At 41.0% G+C, this 18,777-nt stretch overlaps 1 protein-coding gene across 2 annotated transcripts in view; it reads right to left on the bottom strand.

Annotated features, from left to right (window-relative positions):
* CCDC50 (coiled-coil domain containing 50) overlaps positions 1–18,467 on the bottom strand; it is an 83,431-nt gene extending 64,964 nt beyond the window's left edge. For both annotated transcript variants that reach the window (XM_055307912.1, XM_055307913.1), the window contains exon 1: positions 18,050–18,467. In XM_055307912.1, the coding sequence (XP_055163887.1) occupies positions 18,050–18,098 (49 nt within the window). In that variant the 5' untranslated portion in view covers positions 18,099–18,467. The remainder of the gene's footprint in view (positions 1–18,049) is intronic.
* Between the last annotated feature and the right edge of the window lie 310 nt (positions 18,468–18,777).

The following is an 18,777-nucleotide window of genomic DNA, read 5'->3' as shown; positions in this document are numbered from 1 at the left end:
GATCTTACACCTAATAGGTGGTAAATAAAGAGATGTGAAACCAGGTCTTACAAGTCTAGGTTTGGGGTATTTCCCTTTAGAAAGAAATCAGTCCACTGAAGTTAAATTTTATACTACTAGTCTGATTGCAATTGGGATGAATTATTTAATGTACCAGTAAACTACAGCAAAGACTGCAAAATAATTCTAAGAAAAGCTCAGTTACTAAAAAGATGCATAGTAGAGGTATATAGAGTAAAAATGTAGCCTCCTGTAGTATTTAAAATAAAAAAATGATAGATGTATTACATATTGCCAAGTAAACGGGAATCAGAAATGTCTCCATGTCCTATCTCCCTTCAACTGGCACAAATCTTTTCAACACCTGTTCCCCACATTTTGGGGAGAATACATGGAAAGAACCCATAAGTAGGGAACAGAAAACTAAATAAAAATAAAATTTTGATAAACCCCAATATGAATAGCTGAATGACACCCTAATGATTTCTATTCTATAACCTACAAAGCAGTTTTATGTTTTACATAGTAATCAATTATGAAACAGAAAACAAATTTAGAACCTCAAGACAATCTGTGACAGACAGGTATCCTTCAGGTTTTAAGTGCCAATGAAAATTTCACATATCCAGAAGAGGCTTTGTAACACAAGGACTTCACTCAGTCACCACATCCAACTGCTCATGGTATTTCAGCAATGTCTCCTTTAGTTGTGTGATTACCAGTATCCATTTACTCTGGTGAAATAATTAGAATCACCCTTTTTACTCACAAATGATCTGGGTTTGGCCTATAAATTCCTTGGTGACTCCATCTTTAAGCCTAGTGATTATCTTAGTACAGGGAGCTTGAGAGTCACTGAAACCAATTTCCTAGACCTCAGGGATGTTAAAAGCACAGTAAACTGGCATCTATCCATAGCTCCCTAACTATTCTCTAAACCTCCTGTCTCTCCCCTCTAACATACACACTTAGCCAAAATGACCTTTTGAGGATCGGCTCTGTGAAGTTCTAATGGGGTAACTACAGAAAGAAAAAGAAATGTTCTGTGGGTCCACTAAAGCCCAATTTGAAATAATAAGGTCTGACCATGGAAACCTGGAAAAACAAGAGAAGCAGACATGTCAAGTTAAAATCCTGCCATCACTGATAGCATAAGGGACCTTTTGTAGGCAAAGCTAAAAAGTGATCTGGTTAATACAGACATTGAGAATGAACAGTTCTTTCCAAACAGCTCTTGGCCCAGATGTCAGACCAAGCTCAAGAAGTACAGATGGGGGAACAAAGATCTTAATCAAGTCTCTTCTTTCTTTCTTTCTTCTTTCTTCTATCTATCTATCTATCTATCTATCTATCTATCTATCTATTTTCTCCTTTTCTACTTCAGGTTTCCCATCTAGACAATAAGGACTTTTGGACAGTATTTGTCAACCCTAACATTTTATATTTTACACATCTTCATAACACCAAAGAAAAAACCTAACATTTTAAAGCATTTGACAGAATGTTACCCCCAACTTATGTAATTAATGTAATAAAGTAAATCATGGACTCTTCCATACAATCAAAAAAAAAAAAACAGAATCCAAAACAAATGTTGTTGATGGGGAGGTAACAAAGAGGAAAAGACATCCCTATAAGGCACTCACACTTTTCTATGTGCAGTTAAAAGTTCTGGAGTAAAGTTAATGGAAAGTGACTCAACCTTTATGACTCATTAGAAAAATAAAAGCCAAAAAAGTCCAGTGGAGACTCCCCTGGTATTTGGTCATTGAGGAGCTGTATCAAGACTGGAAATGCTCATTACACACTAAACCTTCAAAGCTGAGGGGTAATTCAGCCTAGGTACTTCTGATAGAAGTTTCCAAGAGGAAAAAAAAAAAAGAAGAAGAAGAAGAAGTTTCCAAGAAGACAAAATAACATTTCCTTCATGCAAATGTCAGTAACACATTTGAAGAGAGTAATTAGCAATAAACTAAAAATCATAAGTAAACTTTTTCAAAAAGTTCAATCTGTTTACTCATGCACTTCACTCATGAAAGGCCACAGACCCTCACTCAGAGCTGGCATATGACATGCTCTTATTTTATATAAGGCTTCTATCTAGATAATCAATTTTGAAGTACCTAGAAATACATACAGAGTGTAAATTTTTTCTTCCTAAAAAAAATCAGGATATAAGTATATAATTTTAAAAGTGACTACATATAGAAAATACACTACCATAAGAGTTCAATCAGCAATAGTCCCCAACAACACCAACCTATTAAAGCTGTAACTGATGCTCATGGTGATAACTGAAGTATTCAGGATTGAGTTCCACATCAGACTCCTTGTATGGAGCCTGCTTCTCCCTCTGCCTGTGTCTCTGCCACACTCTCTCTCTGTCTCTCATGAATAAATAAATAAATAAATTATTTTGAAAAAAGGAAAAAAGTCAAATAAGGAAGTTTTTTTAAAGTTTCATCAAAAATGGTAAAAAAAAAAAACCCACTATTTCTTCCCATAAGGTACCAGATAATAAAAATTTTAAGCTTTGCTGGCATATGGTCCCTGCCACAATTACTCATCTCAGCCTTTGTAGCATGAAAGCAGCCACAGACAATATGTAAACAATGAGCATGTTTTGTTCCCATAAAACGTTACTTATAGAAATGAAATATGAATTTCATATGTCACTAATCTTTCTTCCTCTTTTTTTTTCAATTACTAAAAAAATATAAAACCTAGTCTCAGCTCACCTGCTGAATGAAAACAAGTGATAGGTGGGCTGCATTGGCCTATGGTCCATAGTGTACAGACCCCTATCTTAGTGGAACCATCAATTACTAGAGGGGGGAAAATGCTGCTTATTCTTGAACATTGATAGAGAACACTGCAAAAACTTGAGAAATTAGAATAGAGAGGATTCCTGCACTAGGGTGACCACAGTATATTGCAAATGTCCATTGTGTAAGTCCAAGTGTATAATCTGGGTATAAAAACTACAGACTCCTGGGACCATATCAAAGAGATTCAATGGTATCTAGTATGGCTAGGAATGTGTTTATAGTAAAACACCCAACATAAACAATCTAATGTTGTACCAAGGTTTAAAATCCACTGACACTTGCAAAATATTTATCTGACGTAAGACTTGACTCCACAATATATAAAGAACTCTCAGAATTCAATAAAAAGAAAATAGTCTAATTTTTAAAAAGGGAAGGCAAAAGCTTAGAACACATACTTCAACAAATACATAAGAATGGCAAATAAGCATAAGATAAGAGGCTTAACATCATTAGTCATTAGAGAAATGTAAACTAAAGCCACATATGTTATCATATACCTACTAAAATAGCTAAAAGGAAAAAAGGAAACAAAAAACACCCTGACAACGCAAACTGTGGGCATGGATGCAGAGCAATTGGACCTCACATACACTGCTGGTGGGAATGCAAAATGGTATAGCCACTTTGAAAAACAGTTTGGCAGTTTCTTATAAAGCTAAACATACACTCACCATATGACCCAGCAATCCCACCATAGGTGCTTAACCAAAAGAAATGAAACTTTTTTTCACCAAAAAAAACCCCTCTATATGCAAATGTCTAGAGTGACTTTATTTATAACCATGAAAAGTGAAAACAACCCAAATGTTCTTCAACAAGTGAATGGATAAGTAAACTGTGGTTCAGCCAAACACTGGAACTCAGAAATAAAAAGGAAGAGAATTACTAATATATACAACATAATATCAGATACATTATGCTAAGTGAAAGAAGCTAAACTCAACAAACTATTTTACTGTATGATCCAAAGACAGGGAGCCTTTTCCCTAAGATCAGGAACCAGACAGGGATGTCCACTCTCACCACTGCTATTCAACATAGTATTGGAAGTCCTAGCCTCAGCAATCAGACAACAAAAAGACATTAAAGGCATTCAAATTGGCAAAGGAGAAGTCAAACTCTCCCTCTTCGCCGATGACATGATACTCTACATAGAAAACCCAAAAGCCTCCACCCCAAGATTGCTAGAACTCATACAGCAATTTGGTAGCGTGGCAGGATACAAAATCAATGCCCAGAAGTCAGTGGCATTTCTATACACTAACAATGAGACTGAAGAAAGAGAAATTAAGGAGTCAATCCCATTTACAATTGCACCCAAAAGCATAAGATACCTAGGAATAAACCTAACCAAAGAGGTAAAGGATCTATACCCTAAAAACTATAGAACACTTCTGAAACAAATTGAGGAAGACACAAAGAGATGGAAAAATATTCCATGCTCATGGATTGGCAGAATTAATATTGTGAAAATGTCAATGCTACCCAGGGCAATTTACACGTTCAATGCAATCCCTATCAAAATACCATGGACTTTTTTCAGAGACTTAGAACAAATTATTTTAAGATTTGTGTGGAATCAGAAAAGACCCCGAATAGCCAGGGGAATTTTAAAAAAGAAAACCATAGCTGGGGGCATCACAATGCCAGATTTCAGGTTGTACTACAAAGCTGTGTTCATCAAGACAGTGTGGTACTGGCACAAAAACAGACACATAGACCAATGGAACAGAATAGAGAATCCAGAAATGGACCCTGAACTTTATGGTCAACTAATATTCGACAAAGGAGGAAAGACGATCCACTGGAAGAAAGACAGTCTCTTCAATAAATGGTGCTGGGAAAATTGGTCATCCACATGCAGAAGAATGAAACTAGACCACTCTCTTGCACCATACACAAAGATAAACTCAAAATGGATGAAAGATTTAAATGTGAGACAAGACTCCATCAAAATCCTAGAGGAGAACACAGGCAACACCCTTTTTGAACTTGGCCACAGTAACTTCTTGCAAGATACATCCACGAAAACAAAAGAAACAAAAGCAAAAATGAACTATTGGGACTTCATCAAGATAAGAAGCTTTTGCACAGCAAAGGATACAGTCAACAAAACTCAAAGACAACCTACAGAATGGGAGAAGATATTTGCAAATAACATATCAGATAAAGGGCTAGTTTCCAAAATCTATAAAGAACTTATTAAACTCAACACCAAAGAAACAAACAATCCAATCATGAAATGGGCAAAAGACATGAAGAGAAATCTCACAGAGGAAGACATAGACATGGCCAACATGCACATGAGAAAATGCTCTGCATCACTTGCCATCAGGGAAATACAAATCAAAACCACAATGAGATACCACCTCACACCAGTGAGAATGGGGAAAATTAATAAGGCAGGAAACAACAAATGTTGGAGAGGATGCGGAGAAAAGGGAACCCTCTTACACTGTTGGTGGGAATGTGAACTGGTGCAGCCACTCTGGAAAACTGTGTGGAGGTTCCTCAAAGAATTAAAAATAGACCTGCCCTACGACCCAGCAATTGCACTGTTAGGGATTTACACCGAAGATTCAGATGCAATGAAACGCCGGGGCACCTGCACCCCGATGTTTCTAGCAGCCATGTCCACAATAGCCAAACTGTGGAAGGAGCCTCGGTGCCCATCGAAAGATGAATGGATAAAGAAGATGTGGTTTATGTATACAATGGAATATTACTCAGCCATTAGAAACAACAAATACCCACCATTTGCTTCAACGTGGATGGAACTGGAGGGTATTATGCTGAGTGAAGTAAGTCAATCGGAGAAGGACAGTGTATGTTCTCACTCATTTGGGGAATATGAATAATAGTGAAGGGGAATATAAGGGAAGGGAGAAGAAATGTGTGGGAGATATCAGAAAGGGACACAGAACATAAAGACTTCTAACTCTGGGAAATGAACTAGGGGTGGTGGAAGGGGAGGAGGGCGGGGGGTGGGGGTGAATGGGTGACGGGCACGGAGGGGGACACTTGACGGGATGAGCACTGGGTGTTATTCTGTATGTTGGTAAATTGAACACCAATAAAAATTAATTTATAATAAAGAAAAACAAAGACAGGGCATTTTTCCAAAGGAAAAAACTTATAGTGGCCAAAAGCAAATCAATGGCTAGCTAGTGGGAGACAGGGAAAAAGAGTAGAGAAGTTTGGTGGTTATATAACTGTTCTGATCTGGATTGTTGCAATAATTACAAGACTATACATTTGTCAAAAACTTAGAACTGTAAATTAAGGATGAAATTTCACTGTACATAAATTATACCTCAATGAGTTTGACTAAAAAGAAAAAATACTAATATATAAACAAAACGGATTATAACTGGTTCTGGTTTATGAGAAACTTCTTAATGTTATGTCAATGTATGATTACCAACTATCATATGCATATGTACATACTTTATGTGGGTTTTTTCTTGTAAAATAAATGATGGCAAAATAAATGACTGTGTTTGCACACACGTTTGTCATGACTTCTAATGGTAATCTCTGAGAATTCTTTTGCACTGGTTTCTAAATTCAAACATCTGGGAATAAATGGTCTAAATAATCCCCAAGGTCCTTCTGAATATACAAACCAATTATCCTTTATAGGTCTTATTCAAGATCTAGGATATCCTAGTTCTACATTTTGAAGTACAGGACACCTTTAAGTGGGTCATCAGTTAAAAATATTAATTCAATAGATCTTCCACTAGCTACTTCTGAAACCGCAAATATAGCTATTATAGGTTTGTTTTTCCCCACGCTTCAGAGTGGTTCATTTTAAAAATATGCTCCTTTACTTAAGAAAACTAGGATTTCAAGCAGAGTTTACTAAAGCTTTGTGGTATCTATAAATGCTTTCTTTATAAGAGTATCACATAGCTTTTTGTCATTGACGCAAATTCACTCATCTCAATAACAACTCTTACTCCCTGACAAGGACTATGGAAAAACCATGGCCTGTAGCTTTCTTTGACTTTATCCCTCTATACATTTAAAGGGTCCAAGCCTTTAAACATTGGCCCCGTCAGTCAGGCTGACTATAGCAGAGAAGACATGATTATTATCTTTTTTTTTAGATATAACACTGATGCAGGAGTATACCCTCCTATAGTTCACCCAGTAATTCATTTGATGAATCAAAAATAAAACCTAAAAACAAAATCTTAGTTAAAAAGTTTTAAAACACGTTCAATGCAATCCCTATCAAAATACCATGGACTTTTTTCAGAGACTTAGAACAAATTATTTTAAGATTTGTGTGGAATCAGAAAAGACCCCGAATAGCCAGGGGAATTTTAAAAAAGAAAACCATAGCTGGGGGCATCACAATGCCAGATTTCAGGTTGTACTACAAAGCTGTGTTCATCAAGACAGTGTGGTACTGGCACAAAAACAGACACATAGACCAATGGAACAGAATAGAGAATCCAGAAATGGACCCTGAACTTTATGGTCAACTAATATTCGACAAAGGAGGAAAGACGATCCACTGGAAGAAAGACAGTCTCTTCAATAAATGGTGCTGGGAAAATTGGTCATCCACATGCAGAAGAATGAAACTAGACCACTCTCTTGCACCATACACAAAGATAAACTCAAAATGGATGAAAGATTTAAATGTGAGACAAGACTCCATCAAAATCCTAGAGGAGAACACAGGCAACACCCTTTTTGAACTTGGCCACAGTAACTTCTTGCAAGATACATCCACGAAAACAAAAGAAACAAAAGCAAAAATGAACTATTGGGACTTCATCAAGATAAGAAGCTTTTGCACAGCAAAGGATACAGTCAACAAAACTCAAAGACAACCTACAGAATGGGAGAAGATATTTGCAAATAACATATCAGATAAAGGGCTAGTTTCCAAAATCTATAAAGAACTTATTAAACTCAACACCAAAGAAACAAACAATCCAATCATGAAATGGGCAAAAGACATGAAGAGAAATCTCACAGAGGAAGACATAGACATGGCCAACATGCACATGAGAAAATGCTCTGCATCACTTGCCATCAGGGAAATACAAATCAAAACCACAATGAGATACCACCTCACACCAGTGAGAATGGGGAAAATTAATAAGGCAGGAAACAACAAATGTTGGAGAGGATGCGGAGAAAAGGGAACCCTCTTACACTGTTGGTGGGAATGTGAACTGGTGCAGCCACTCTGGAAAACTGTGTGGAGGTTCCTCAAAGAATTAAAAATAGACCTGCCCTACGACCCAGCAATTGCACTGTTAGGGATTTACCCCGAAGATTCAGATGCAATGAAACGCCGGGGCACCTGCACCCCGATGTTTCTAGCAGCCATGTCCACAATAGCCAAACTGTGGAAGGAGCCTCGGTGCCCATCGAAAGATGAATGGATAAAGAAGATGTGGTTTATGTATACAATGGAATATTACTCAGCCATTAGAAACAACAAATACCCACCATTTGCTTCAACGTGGATGGAACTGGAGGGTATTATGCTGAGTGAAGTAAGTCAATCGGAGAAGGACAGTGTATGTTCTCACTCATTTGGGGAATATGAATAATAGTGAAGGGGAATATAAGGGAAGGGAGAAGAAATGTGTGGGAGATATCAGAAAGGGACACAGAACATAAAGACTTCTAACTCTGGGAAATGAACTAGGGGTGGTGGAAGGGGAGGAGGGCGGGGGGTGGGGGTGAATGGGTGACGGGCACGGAGGGGGACACTTGACGGGATGAGCACTGGGTGTTATTCTGTATGTTGGTAAATTGAACACCAATAAAAATTAATTTATAATAAAGAAAAACAAAGACAGGGCATTTTTCCAAAGGAAAAAACTTATAGTGGCCAAAAGCAAATCAATGGCTAGCTAGTGGGAGACAGGGAAAAAGAGTAGAGAAGTTTGGTGGTTATATAACTGTTCTGATCTGGATTGTTGCAATAATTACAAGACTATACATTTGTCAAAAACTTAGAACTGTAAATTAAGGATGAAATTTCACTGTACATAAATTATACCTCAATGAGTTTGACTAAAAAGAAAAAATACTAATATATAAACAAAACGGATTATAACTGGTTCTGGTTTATGAGAAACTTCTTAATGTTATGTCAATGTATGATTACCAACTATCATATGCATATGTACATACTTTATGTGGGTTTTTTCTTGTAAAATAAATGATGGCAAAATAAATGACTGTGTTTGCACACACGTTTGTCATGACTTCTAATGGTAATCTCTGAGAATTCTTTTGCACTGGTTTCTAAATTCAAACATCTGGGAATAAATGGTCTAAATAATCCCCAAGGTCCTTCTGAATATACAAACCAATTATCCTTTATAGGTCTTATTCAAGATCTAGGATATCCTAGTTCTACATTTTGAAGTACAGGACACCTTTAAGTGGGTCATCAGTTAAAAATATTAATTCAATAGATCTTCCACTAGCTACTTCTGAAACCGCAAATATAGCTATTATAGGTTTGTTTTTCCCCACGCTTCAGAGTGGTTCATTTTAAAAATATGCTCCTTTACTTAAGAAAACTAGGATTTCAAGCAGAGTTTACTAAAGCTTTGTGGTATCTATAAATGCTTTCTTTATAAGAGTATCACATAGCTTTTTGTCATTGACGCAAATTCACTCATCTCAATAACAACTCTTACTCCCTGACAAGGACTATGGAAAAACCATGGCCTGTAGCTTTCTTTGACTTTATCCCTCTATACATTTAAAGGGTCCAAGCCTTTAAACATTGGCCCCGTCAGTCAGGCTGACTATAGCAGAGAAGACATGATTATTATCTTTTTTTTTAGATATAACACTGATGCAGGAGTATACCCTCCTATAGTTCACCCAGTAATTCATTTGATGAATCAAAAATAAAACCTAAAAACAAAATCTTAGTTAAAAAGTTTTAAAACACGTTCAATGCAATCCCTATCAAAATACCATGGACTTTTTTCAGAGACTTAGAACAAATTATTTTAAGATTTGTGTGGAATCAGAAAAGACCCCGAATAGCCAGGGGAATTTTAAAAAAGAAAACCATAGCTGGGGGCATCACAATGCCAGATTTCAGGTTGTACTACAAAGCTGTGTTCATCAAGACAGTGTGGTACTGGCACAAAAACAGACACATAGACCAATGGAACAGAATAGAGAATCCAGAAATGGACCCTGAACTTTATGGTCAACTAATATTCGACAAAGGAGGAAAGACGATCCACTGGAAGAAAGACAGTCTCTTCAATAAATGGTGCTGGGAAAATTGGTCATCCACATGCAGAAGAATGAAACTAGACCACTCTCTTGCACCATACACAAAGATAAACTCAAAATGGATGAAAGATTTAAATGTGAGACAAGACTCCATCAAAATCCTAGAGGAGAACACAGGCAACACCCTTTTTGAACTTGGCCACAGTAACTTCTTGCAAGATACATCCACGAAAACAAAAGAAACAAAAGCAAAAATGAACTATTGGGACTTCATCAAGATAAGAAGCTTTTGCACAGCAAAGGATACAGTCAACAAAACTCAAAGACAACCTACAGAATGGGAGAAGATATTTGCAAATAACATATCAGATAAAGGGCTAGTTTCCAAAATCTATAAAGAACTTATTAAACTCAACACCAAAGAAACAAACAATCCAATCATGAAATGGGCAAAAGACATGAAGAGAAATCTCACAGAGGAAGACATAGACATGGCCAACATGCACATGAGAAAATGCTCTGCATCACTTGCCATCAGGGAAATACAAATCAAAACCACAATGAGATACCACCTCACACCAGTGAGAATGGGGAAAATTAATAAGGCAGGAAACAACAAATGTTGGAGAGGATGCGGAGAAAAGGGAACCCTCTTACACTGTTGGTGGGAATGTGAACTGGTGCAGCCACTCTGGAAAACTGTGTGGAGGTTCCTCAAAGAATTAAAAATAGACCTGCCCTACGACCCAGCAATTGCACTGTTAGGGATTTACCCCGAAGATTCAGATGCAATGAAACGCCGGGGCACCTGCACCCCGATGTTTCTAGCAGCCATGTCCACAATAGCCAAACTGTGGAAGGAGCCTCGGTGCCCATCGAAAGATGAATGGATAAAGAAGATGTGGTTTATGTATACAATGGAATATTACTCAGCCATTAGAAACAACAAATACCCACCATTTGCTTCAACGTGGATGGAACTGGAGGGTATTATGCTGAGTGAAGTAAGTCAATCGGAGAAGGACAAACAGTGTATGTTCTCACTCATTTGGGGAATATGAATAATAGTGAAGGGGAATATAAGGGAAGGGAGAAGAAATGTGTGGGAGATATCAGAAAGGGACACAGAACATAAAGACTTCTAACTCTGGGAAATGAACTAGGGGTGGTGGAAGGGGAGGAGGGCGGGGGGTGGGGGTGAATGGGTGACGGGCACGGAGGGGGACACTTGACGGGATGAGCACTGGGTGTTATTCTGTATGTTGGTAAATTGAACACCAATAAAAATTAATTTATAAAAAAAAAAAAAGAATACTACTTACCAAAAAAAAAAAAAAAGTTTTAAAAAGCCTACATAAACTCATTAACATTCATATCAAACATTATCCCTAAAATAACTCTAAAACATCTGTGAAACTTTTGTCCATTATTTTCATTCCACTGTTGTAAACATAAGGCAGTATTAAGGAAACACGTTAGAAATTAATCTTATGTATCTACAGAATAATTTAAAAGAAAGGTGATGAGGGGAAGGGGGAAAAGGATGAGAAAGAGAGAAGGCAGGAGAGAAGGGAGAAAATGCGAGAGGAGGGGGAAGGTAAGTAAGGAGAGAATATCTGCAGCTTTAAGTGTTTCTAATTCTAGTCTCAATGTGCTAATTCCTAGCTACTCAACCTCAGCAGTTCCTGTAGCTCACTTCCCCATCCTGGCCCTCAGACTTTCATCTAGAAAATGAGGAGGTTGGCTTAGATTAGTGGTTTTTTTAGTGCTTTCTACTCTGAGATCCTTTGATTAAGTATCATTTAACTTTATGGTTTCACACATGGAAGAAGTTGCCCTTTAGGTACCTGTTAGTTAAAACAAAACAAAACAAAAAAACTCAATGACTTAAAAAATGCTTTATTTAAAAAAAGTCTTTATTTTACAAATGATAGCTATATCCATTTTTTTTTAATTCACTCATTCAAGAAAGTATTGCATCCATAAACTGGAAGAGTTTTTATTTCTCCTTCATGTGAGAGGCATTTTGGCTACAATATGAATTTAGAGGGTTCTTTACAGCAACTCCTTGAACTCTACACAATTGCTTCTCCACCACAGTGAATATCACATCCATGCACTACAGGGCATGTTTTATGATGGTACTACCCTTGCGCAACAGGTGGCACACAGTAGATAAACACTTTTTTAAAAAATATGCATCTAACATTCCTTCCAACTTGCAAACTGTGAGATAAGTGTATTAAACCTATTACTCAAATAAAAATCAAAACCACAAAAGAGCATTTATTGCGAGTTTTCACTAAAATTTTATTCTTAATAATGGTTATCTCCAAGGACAGAAGGAAGAGCATAACAATTCCTTTATATTTTTTCACTTGTTTATGTTATACTTACCTATATGGGATGATATCTATTTCTACGATGCACCAATGAGAAAATAAACATTAGGGGGATCCCTGGGTGGCTCAACGGTTTAGAGCCTGCCTTTGGCCTAGGGCATGATCCTGGAGACCAGGGATTGAGTTCCATATCAAGCTCCCCGCATGGAGCCTGTTTGTGTCTCTGCCTTTCTCTCTCTCTGTCTCTGTCTCTGTGTGTCTCTCAGGAATAAATAAATAAAATATTTTTAAAAAATAAAAAAAAGAAAATAAACATTAGAAAAAATATTAAAAGTTCTTATATAAAAAAATAAAAAATATGTATTTCTTTAAATAAATTTACTTTCTGGCATTGTGATCTGTGCCCCCCATGGTTAGAAGGCATTATCTCTGCCCCTTAAGAGCTTATACTCTGAGAAGGAATATAAAATAACATATTATCTATAATATATAATAATAATAATAATAATAATAATAATAATAAAATGATATACTTTGCCAGAGGTATGATTCCTGAACTAACAGGGAGCATTTAATAACACATTCATTCATTCACTCACATATGCAAATATTTGCTGAATACTTTATGGCTGAAAGACCTGAAGCCAGATGAGGGTAAAGAAAGATAAATAAAATATAAATCTCCCAATTCAAGGAGATAGAGCCATTGTCTCATTAAAAAAGAGTAACAAAAAAACCTGCTGTAGAATTCTGAAGCAAAGAGAAACTGTAGTTTGTCCTGGAGCCATGTGCTATACATCTATACATCTCACCTTCACTGCCTTCCCATTACACACCTCGTATGCTCACGACATGCTTTCGATCTCTGGGAATACTTGCTTAACTTAATGCATCAAACCTAATTTTGTACTCTTCTCCTTAAAATTCTGGATTTGTGCCATTAACTTAATTTACTTCATTATGCCACTACGGTGTCCTGGACCTAAAATGAATCAGTCCTTTGAGACATATTTCTGGAGATGTATTAAGATGTACTTATCTTCCACAAAAAAAAAAGAAAAAAAAGAAAAGAAAAGAAAAGAAAAGAAAAGAAAAGAAAAGAAAAGAGAAAAAAAAAGATTTTCTTTTAGAATAGCTAGTTGCTTTTACTTCAAGAAAAAAGTCACTAGGTGCATTTATTTCAGACACGTACATGAAACATAGATATAACCAACTTTGGAGATGGTGGAACTTTCCATATGAAGACTAGTACAAATACATAACAAAATGATTGCATTTCTTACTGTTGTAAAAGAAGAAAAAAGAAGGCTGGCCCTGGGAATTGACAGGAGGGTTTGTGTGTTGGGCTAAATGGCTAAAAGTGGGAAAATTCTAATTGCAAAGGAGTTGATAAAAGTTTAAAAGGGTATAGAAATGGCTTTGGTAGACAGGCTAATATTAGCTCTTAGACCAACATTTTAAGTGTCAAAACTTTGTGTCAGGAGTCCCTGATGGGGCCCAGCCCCTACATTTGTGCTCCCCAAGAATTCAGGTAATGATACTGGGGCCAGAGAGTCTTCACTGGGTCCACGGTCCGCACACATGCTCACCCCAGTGTTCAGAGAAGAGAGAGATTCAGATCCTTGGGTGTCTGTGAGCTCTGAGGACCCAGGACTGGCCCCTGCCCCAGTATGTCTTTCAGACTGGGGAGACCCAAGCAAAATTGTGACACCTTAGTTCTGCTGACTCTGGGCAGAGGTCTGGGGCCTGGGTTTCACAGGCATTCACAGGTAGGAGGAAGTCAGACAGCAGAATGACCACTGAGGAATGGGTACTCAGGGAATAAAATGTTTTGTGAAGACCTGAGATTCTTTTTTTTTTAAGTGATTTATTTATAAGTGTTAATTCAGATAAATCTACAATCTGTAAAAGTCTCATTTCCAATAGAAAATATGCACCAATAAAAATGGCAGGGATGAAAAAAATATGGGAGAAGGGGCAAGATTATGATGATAAGTGATGAATTAAGAAGTGATATGGGAATCTGACTGGAGAGGGAAAAAAGGAAAGTAAGGAGTCTGGACTATTTTGTCAGAAAGAAAATTCGGCAAAGACGTTACAATTGACCAAAAATCTAAATTTGTCAACTGAAGAAAAGCATTCATTCTAAGAGAAATATATTCCCAGCTCCGATCTAAACTAAGAAGCTTACAGAATACTGTTGGAACCTGAATACACCTTTGTCTAACATTCGAAAATTGCATGATGCCTTTGAGTCATACATCTACTGATCTAAAAAATACTGGGGATTATTTCAAATCTTGTTGGGTAGAAGCTCGAATGTTTCAGAAGAAATAAAGGACTATTCCTAAACATTGGCAAAGTATTTCCATTACAAAAAGTATGCCTGTGTCCCAAATATGTTTTTAAACCAGAAATAATGACGTGTGTGAACATTTAGCTAGACTTAATTCCTTTCACCTACATATCAACTCAAATGTGTCCTTTTGTCCCCTATTCTAAGAGATTTCCTAAGGTAACAATACTGCTGTAACTTTGGGTATTTTTTAAAGGTCTGGCCAAATTATGAATGTCTTTGACCACCCTAAAACTAAGTAAGCAAGCATTGGATTTTAACCTAGAAAAGAAAATTATATTAAAATATTCCCTGCTGTCAGCTGTTACCCATGACCTCTGTTGAGACGTTCACAACAGAGGTCACAGGGCTCCCCAACCCCTCCCAAAGAAAAGGCAGCGGGAAGCCACAGACACTGACTGCATTAATCTTAATCTGTATTGGAATCTACCCCATGACCCGAAATCATAATTCTATATAAATCCACCAAAATTTAGATCGAAAAGAGAAGTGGAAGAGACAGATTTTTAAAAACAGATCTTAAAAATCTATTCCAGGGTATTAAGCAATTTACCACTAAACTTCCTTTACAAGCTCTGTTGTAGTTTCAGTATTAAGAACAGTCTCAAATGTGTGTTTTACCCAAACAAGGGCATCAGCTTTCTTCTCTTTAAATTAGGGTTCAAAGACATTATTAGGGAGTAACTAGGCCATAATTAAGAGTTACATTAGAGAAAGATACATTTTATTAGACTTGAATACTTCCCAGATCAAAAACTACACCACCATTAGGGCGTTCCTGGCCCAATACTTCATTTCCTTTGAGTATCTTGGAATCAGAAAAGTCAGCTGCTCACAAAGACAATAATCTGACCACCTTCAAAATCAATCAACATTTAATTCTAACTTAATAAAAAAGCCACACCAAATTTTCGTACCACCTTACCATATCATGCAAACTGGACTGCCAAACACATGAGCAAAGTGAAAGCCAATTTGAATGTGTTAAAATTCCAGAGTCTAGCAATAGAAACATCTTGCATTTTTAGATGGAAAGTGTTTGTTGAACCCCTTGAGAAAGAATGTACTAGAATAAATCATTCCTGTTTTGGTTAGAGACCAGAAGACCTAAGAGTCATATAAATGCTAACACAGAAAGTGAGTTTCGAGTTTGTTCCAGGTCACTGACAGATACAAGGGGCTGGGTAAGATCACAGCACCACACGATTAATACTTTACCTGTTAAGGTTGTGTTTTAACTCCAGGGCTCATTCTACTCCTCACCCACCCCCAAGGAAGCACTACGCACTACCCAGGGTCACTTTTTCTTTAGAGACATTTATCCATAGCACACAGACATTTGTCCATAACACTGTACCCAAAAGGCTAAGGGCAACCAACCAGACAATCTCAGAGACTAGGTCTTTCAAAGTGTCTATCAGCTTTTCCTTCCACTCAGGCACCAGACCTGACACTGCTGTGACAACGACATTTACATGTGAATGCCTGAGTCTTCACCAAAGCCTTGCTGGAAATTGAAAGGTTGAAAGATCTCAGGCCTAAACTCTAATACCCTGCAGGAAAAATAGGACAAGCCTGGCCCCAAGAAAAATTCTACACAAAACCAGGGACTCTATCTTGTAGTGTTTGGAACTCTGGGAAAGAAAGCAGTCAAGCTTCCTTGGGATTTTGGCGTCGGTCTGAACACCCACAAGACCATCAGAATTAAATCAAGTTGTCAATGAAACATGCAGTTGCAAGAAAGCAAAAATTCTTATTTTCAATTCCACATTCCCAAGACAAGACACCCGGGGCCAAGATGTTCAGTTGAAACAAATGGCATTCACAACAAAGACAACCTTTGCAAGCTTGGATAGCACTCTGGGATTTCCACACTTCCTGGGGCCAAAGTGGAGCCAAAGATAACTAAAGGTTAAGGTGATCTAACACCACCCAAAATTCCAACAAAAAAATGCTAAATTTGGAGCAGCCGATCATGAGCAGGGGAGGGAAGTCAAAGGGCTACTTGCCAGTGGCTAAACCAGACCAGTACTCATCAACCACGATTTTCCAGGACATCAGTATAAAGAGCCTTTAAAAATCAAGGCCACCAGTCAGTCCCCTGTCCCCCCTTACCCCCTGCTTTCTCTAAGAAAATGCTTGCAGCAGCTTCCCATCAGCCTGCCCGCGCTGGGCAGTGCCAAGATGAAACTTTTAAACCTTGAGGGAGGTGGGAAAGTCAGCCAGCCAGACGCTGGGCTAGGAAAAGCGGAGAGAAGGAGGGAAAGAGTCAAGTTTCAAAACAAAGGCTCCACAAGGAACTGAACGTCAGCCCCTCCCCACTTCCTAGCCCTCACACCAGCAGCTAGGCTGGGCCTGGATTTTTCAGGACACAAATAAGTCAGATGTGCCCAGCCCTCGAACCTTCACCGAGGCTTGGCCTGTCACTAGAACATTTGCACAACCACTTGCCGCGGGTGGTGCTAGCCTGTCTCCCCCCACCTCCTGGCGAAGGGCGAGCCGGGCTCAGAACCGGGTGACTCGCCCGAGGTACCACAGTAGAGCCTCAAGTCAACCCCGTAACTGGCCAGGGCACCCGGGGCATCAGGGTCAGGGCACTCGAGGGGGCCGGGGATCCAGGGCCAGAGCACCTGGGTGGGGGGCGGGGAGTCAGGGTCAGGGCACCCGGGGGTGGGGAGGCAGGGTCAGGGCGCCCGAGGGGGCCAGTGAGCCAGGGTCAGGCACCCAAGGGGGCTGGGGAGCTGGGGTCAGGGCACCCAGGGAGCCAGAGCCAGGGCACCCGAGGGGACCGAAAGCCAGGGTCAGGGCACCCGGGGGGGGGCGAGGAACCAGGGTCAGGGCACGGGCGGGGGGGGGAAAGCCCGGGAACCAGGGCCAGGGCACCCAGGGGGGCCGGAGAGCCGGGGTCAGGGCACGAGGGGGGGGGGGCGGGGAGCCAGAGTCAGGGCACGGGGGGGGGACGGGGAGCCAGAGTCAGGGCAGGAGGGGGTGCGGGGAGCCGGGGTCAGGGCACCCAGGGGGGCCGGGGTCAGGGCACGAGGGGGGGGCGGGGAGCCAGAGTCAGGGCACGGGGGGGGGACGGGGAGCCAGAGTCAGGGCAGGAGGGGGTGCGGGGAGCCGGGGGGTCAGGGCACCCAGGGGGGCCGGGGAGCCGGGGTCAGGGCACGGGGGGCGGGGGGGGGGCCCGCGCGAGGGCCTCGGGGGCCCAAAGGGCGACGGCCCCGGCCGGCCGGAGCCAGGCTGGGGAGGGGGGCGCCCCCGCTCTTCGCCGCGGCCCCTACCTTCCTTGACTCCGGGCAGCTTGGACTGGTCGATGGTGACTTCAGCCATGTTGGGCCGGGGTCCCGGCCGCCCCTCGCCGCCCGCCCCTCGCCGCCCGCCGCCGGCCCCGAGCGCGGCCCCGCGGCACCAGCAGCCCCAGCAGCCCCAGCAGCCGCGGCACCGCCAGCAGCAGCAGCAGCAGCAGCAGCAGCGCCCGACGCGGCGCAAAGTCCGGCCGGCAGCGCGCGCCGACCTGGGGGAGGAGCGGCCGCCGCGGAAGCGCTGGCGACAAAGGCGGCGGGAGGGCCGTCCGGGCGCCCGGGCAGGCGGCCCCGCTGAGCCCGCCGCAGCCACCTGCTCCCGCGCCCCCCGCCCCCCGCCCGGATCGATACCCGATCCCCGAGCCCGGAAGTGGAGCCGGGCCGTCCCGTACGGAGGGAGAGAGGAGACAGAAAGGCGGGCGCGCGGGCCGGGCGCGGGGCGGGGCGGGCCTGTAACCGCGCCTGCGAACCCCGGGGAGGGGGGTGCGGGTCTGTAACCAGGCCTGCGAGCCCTGCGGAGGGGGGGTGCGGGTCGGTAACCCGGCCTGCGACCAGCTGGGGCTGCGGGTCTGTAACCGCGCCTGGGAGCCCCGGGGGTTGTGGGTCTGTAACCGGGCCTGCGAGCCGGGCGGGCTGCGGGTCTGTAACCGCACCTGCGACCAGCTAGGGGCTGTGGGTCTGTAACCGCGCCTGCGAGCCGGGCGGGC

Source organism: Nyctereutes procyonoides, unplaced genomic scaffold (assembly GCF_905146905.1).
Source record: "Nyctereutes procyonoides isolate TBG_1078 unplaced genomic scaffold, NYPRO_anot_genome, whole genome shotgun sequence".
NCBI classification, from domain to species: Eukaryota; Metazoa; Chordata; class Mammalia; order Carnivora; family Canidae; genus Nyctereutes; species Nyctereutes procyonoides.
This window is presented reverse-complemented; position numbering and strand designations above follow the sequence as displayed.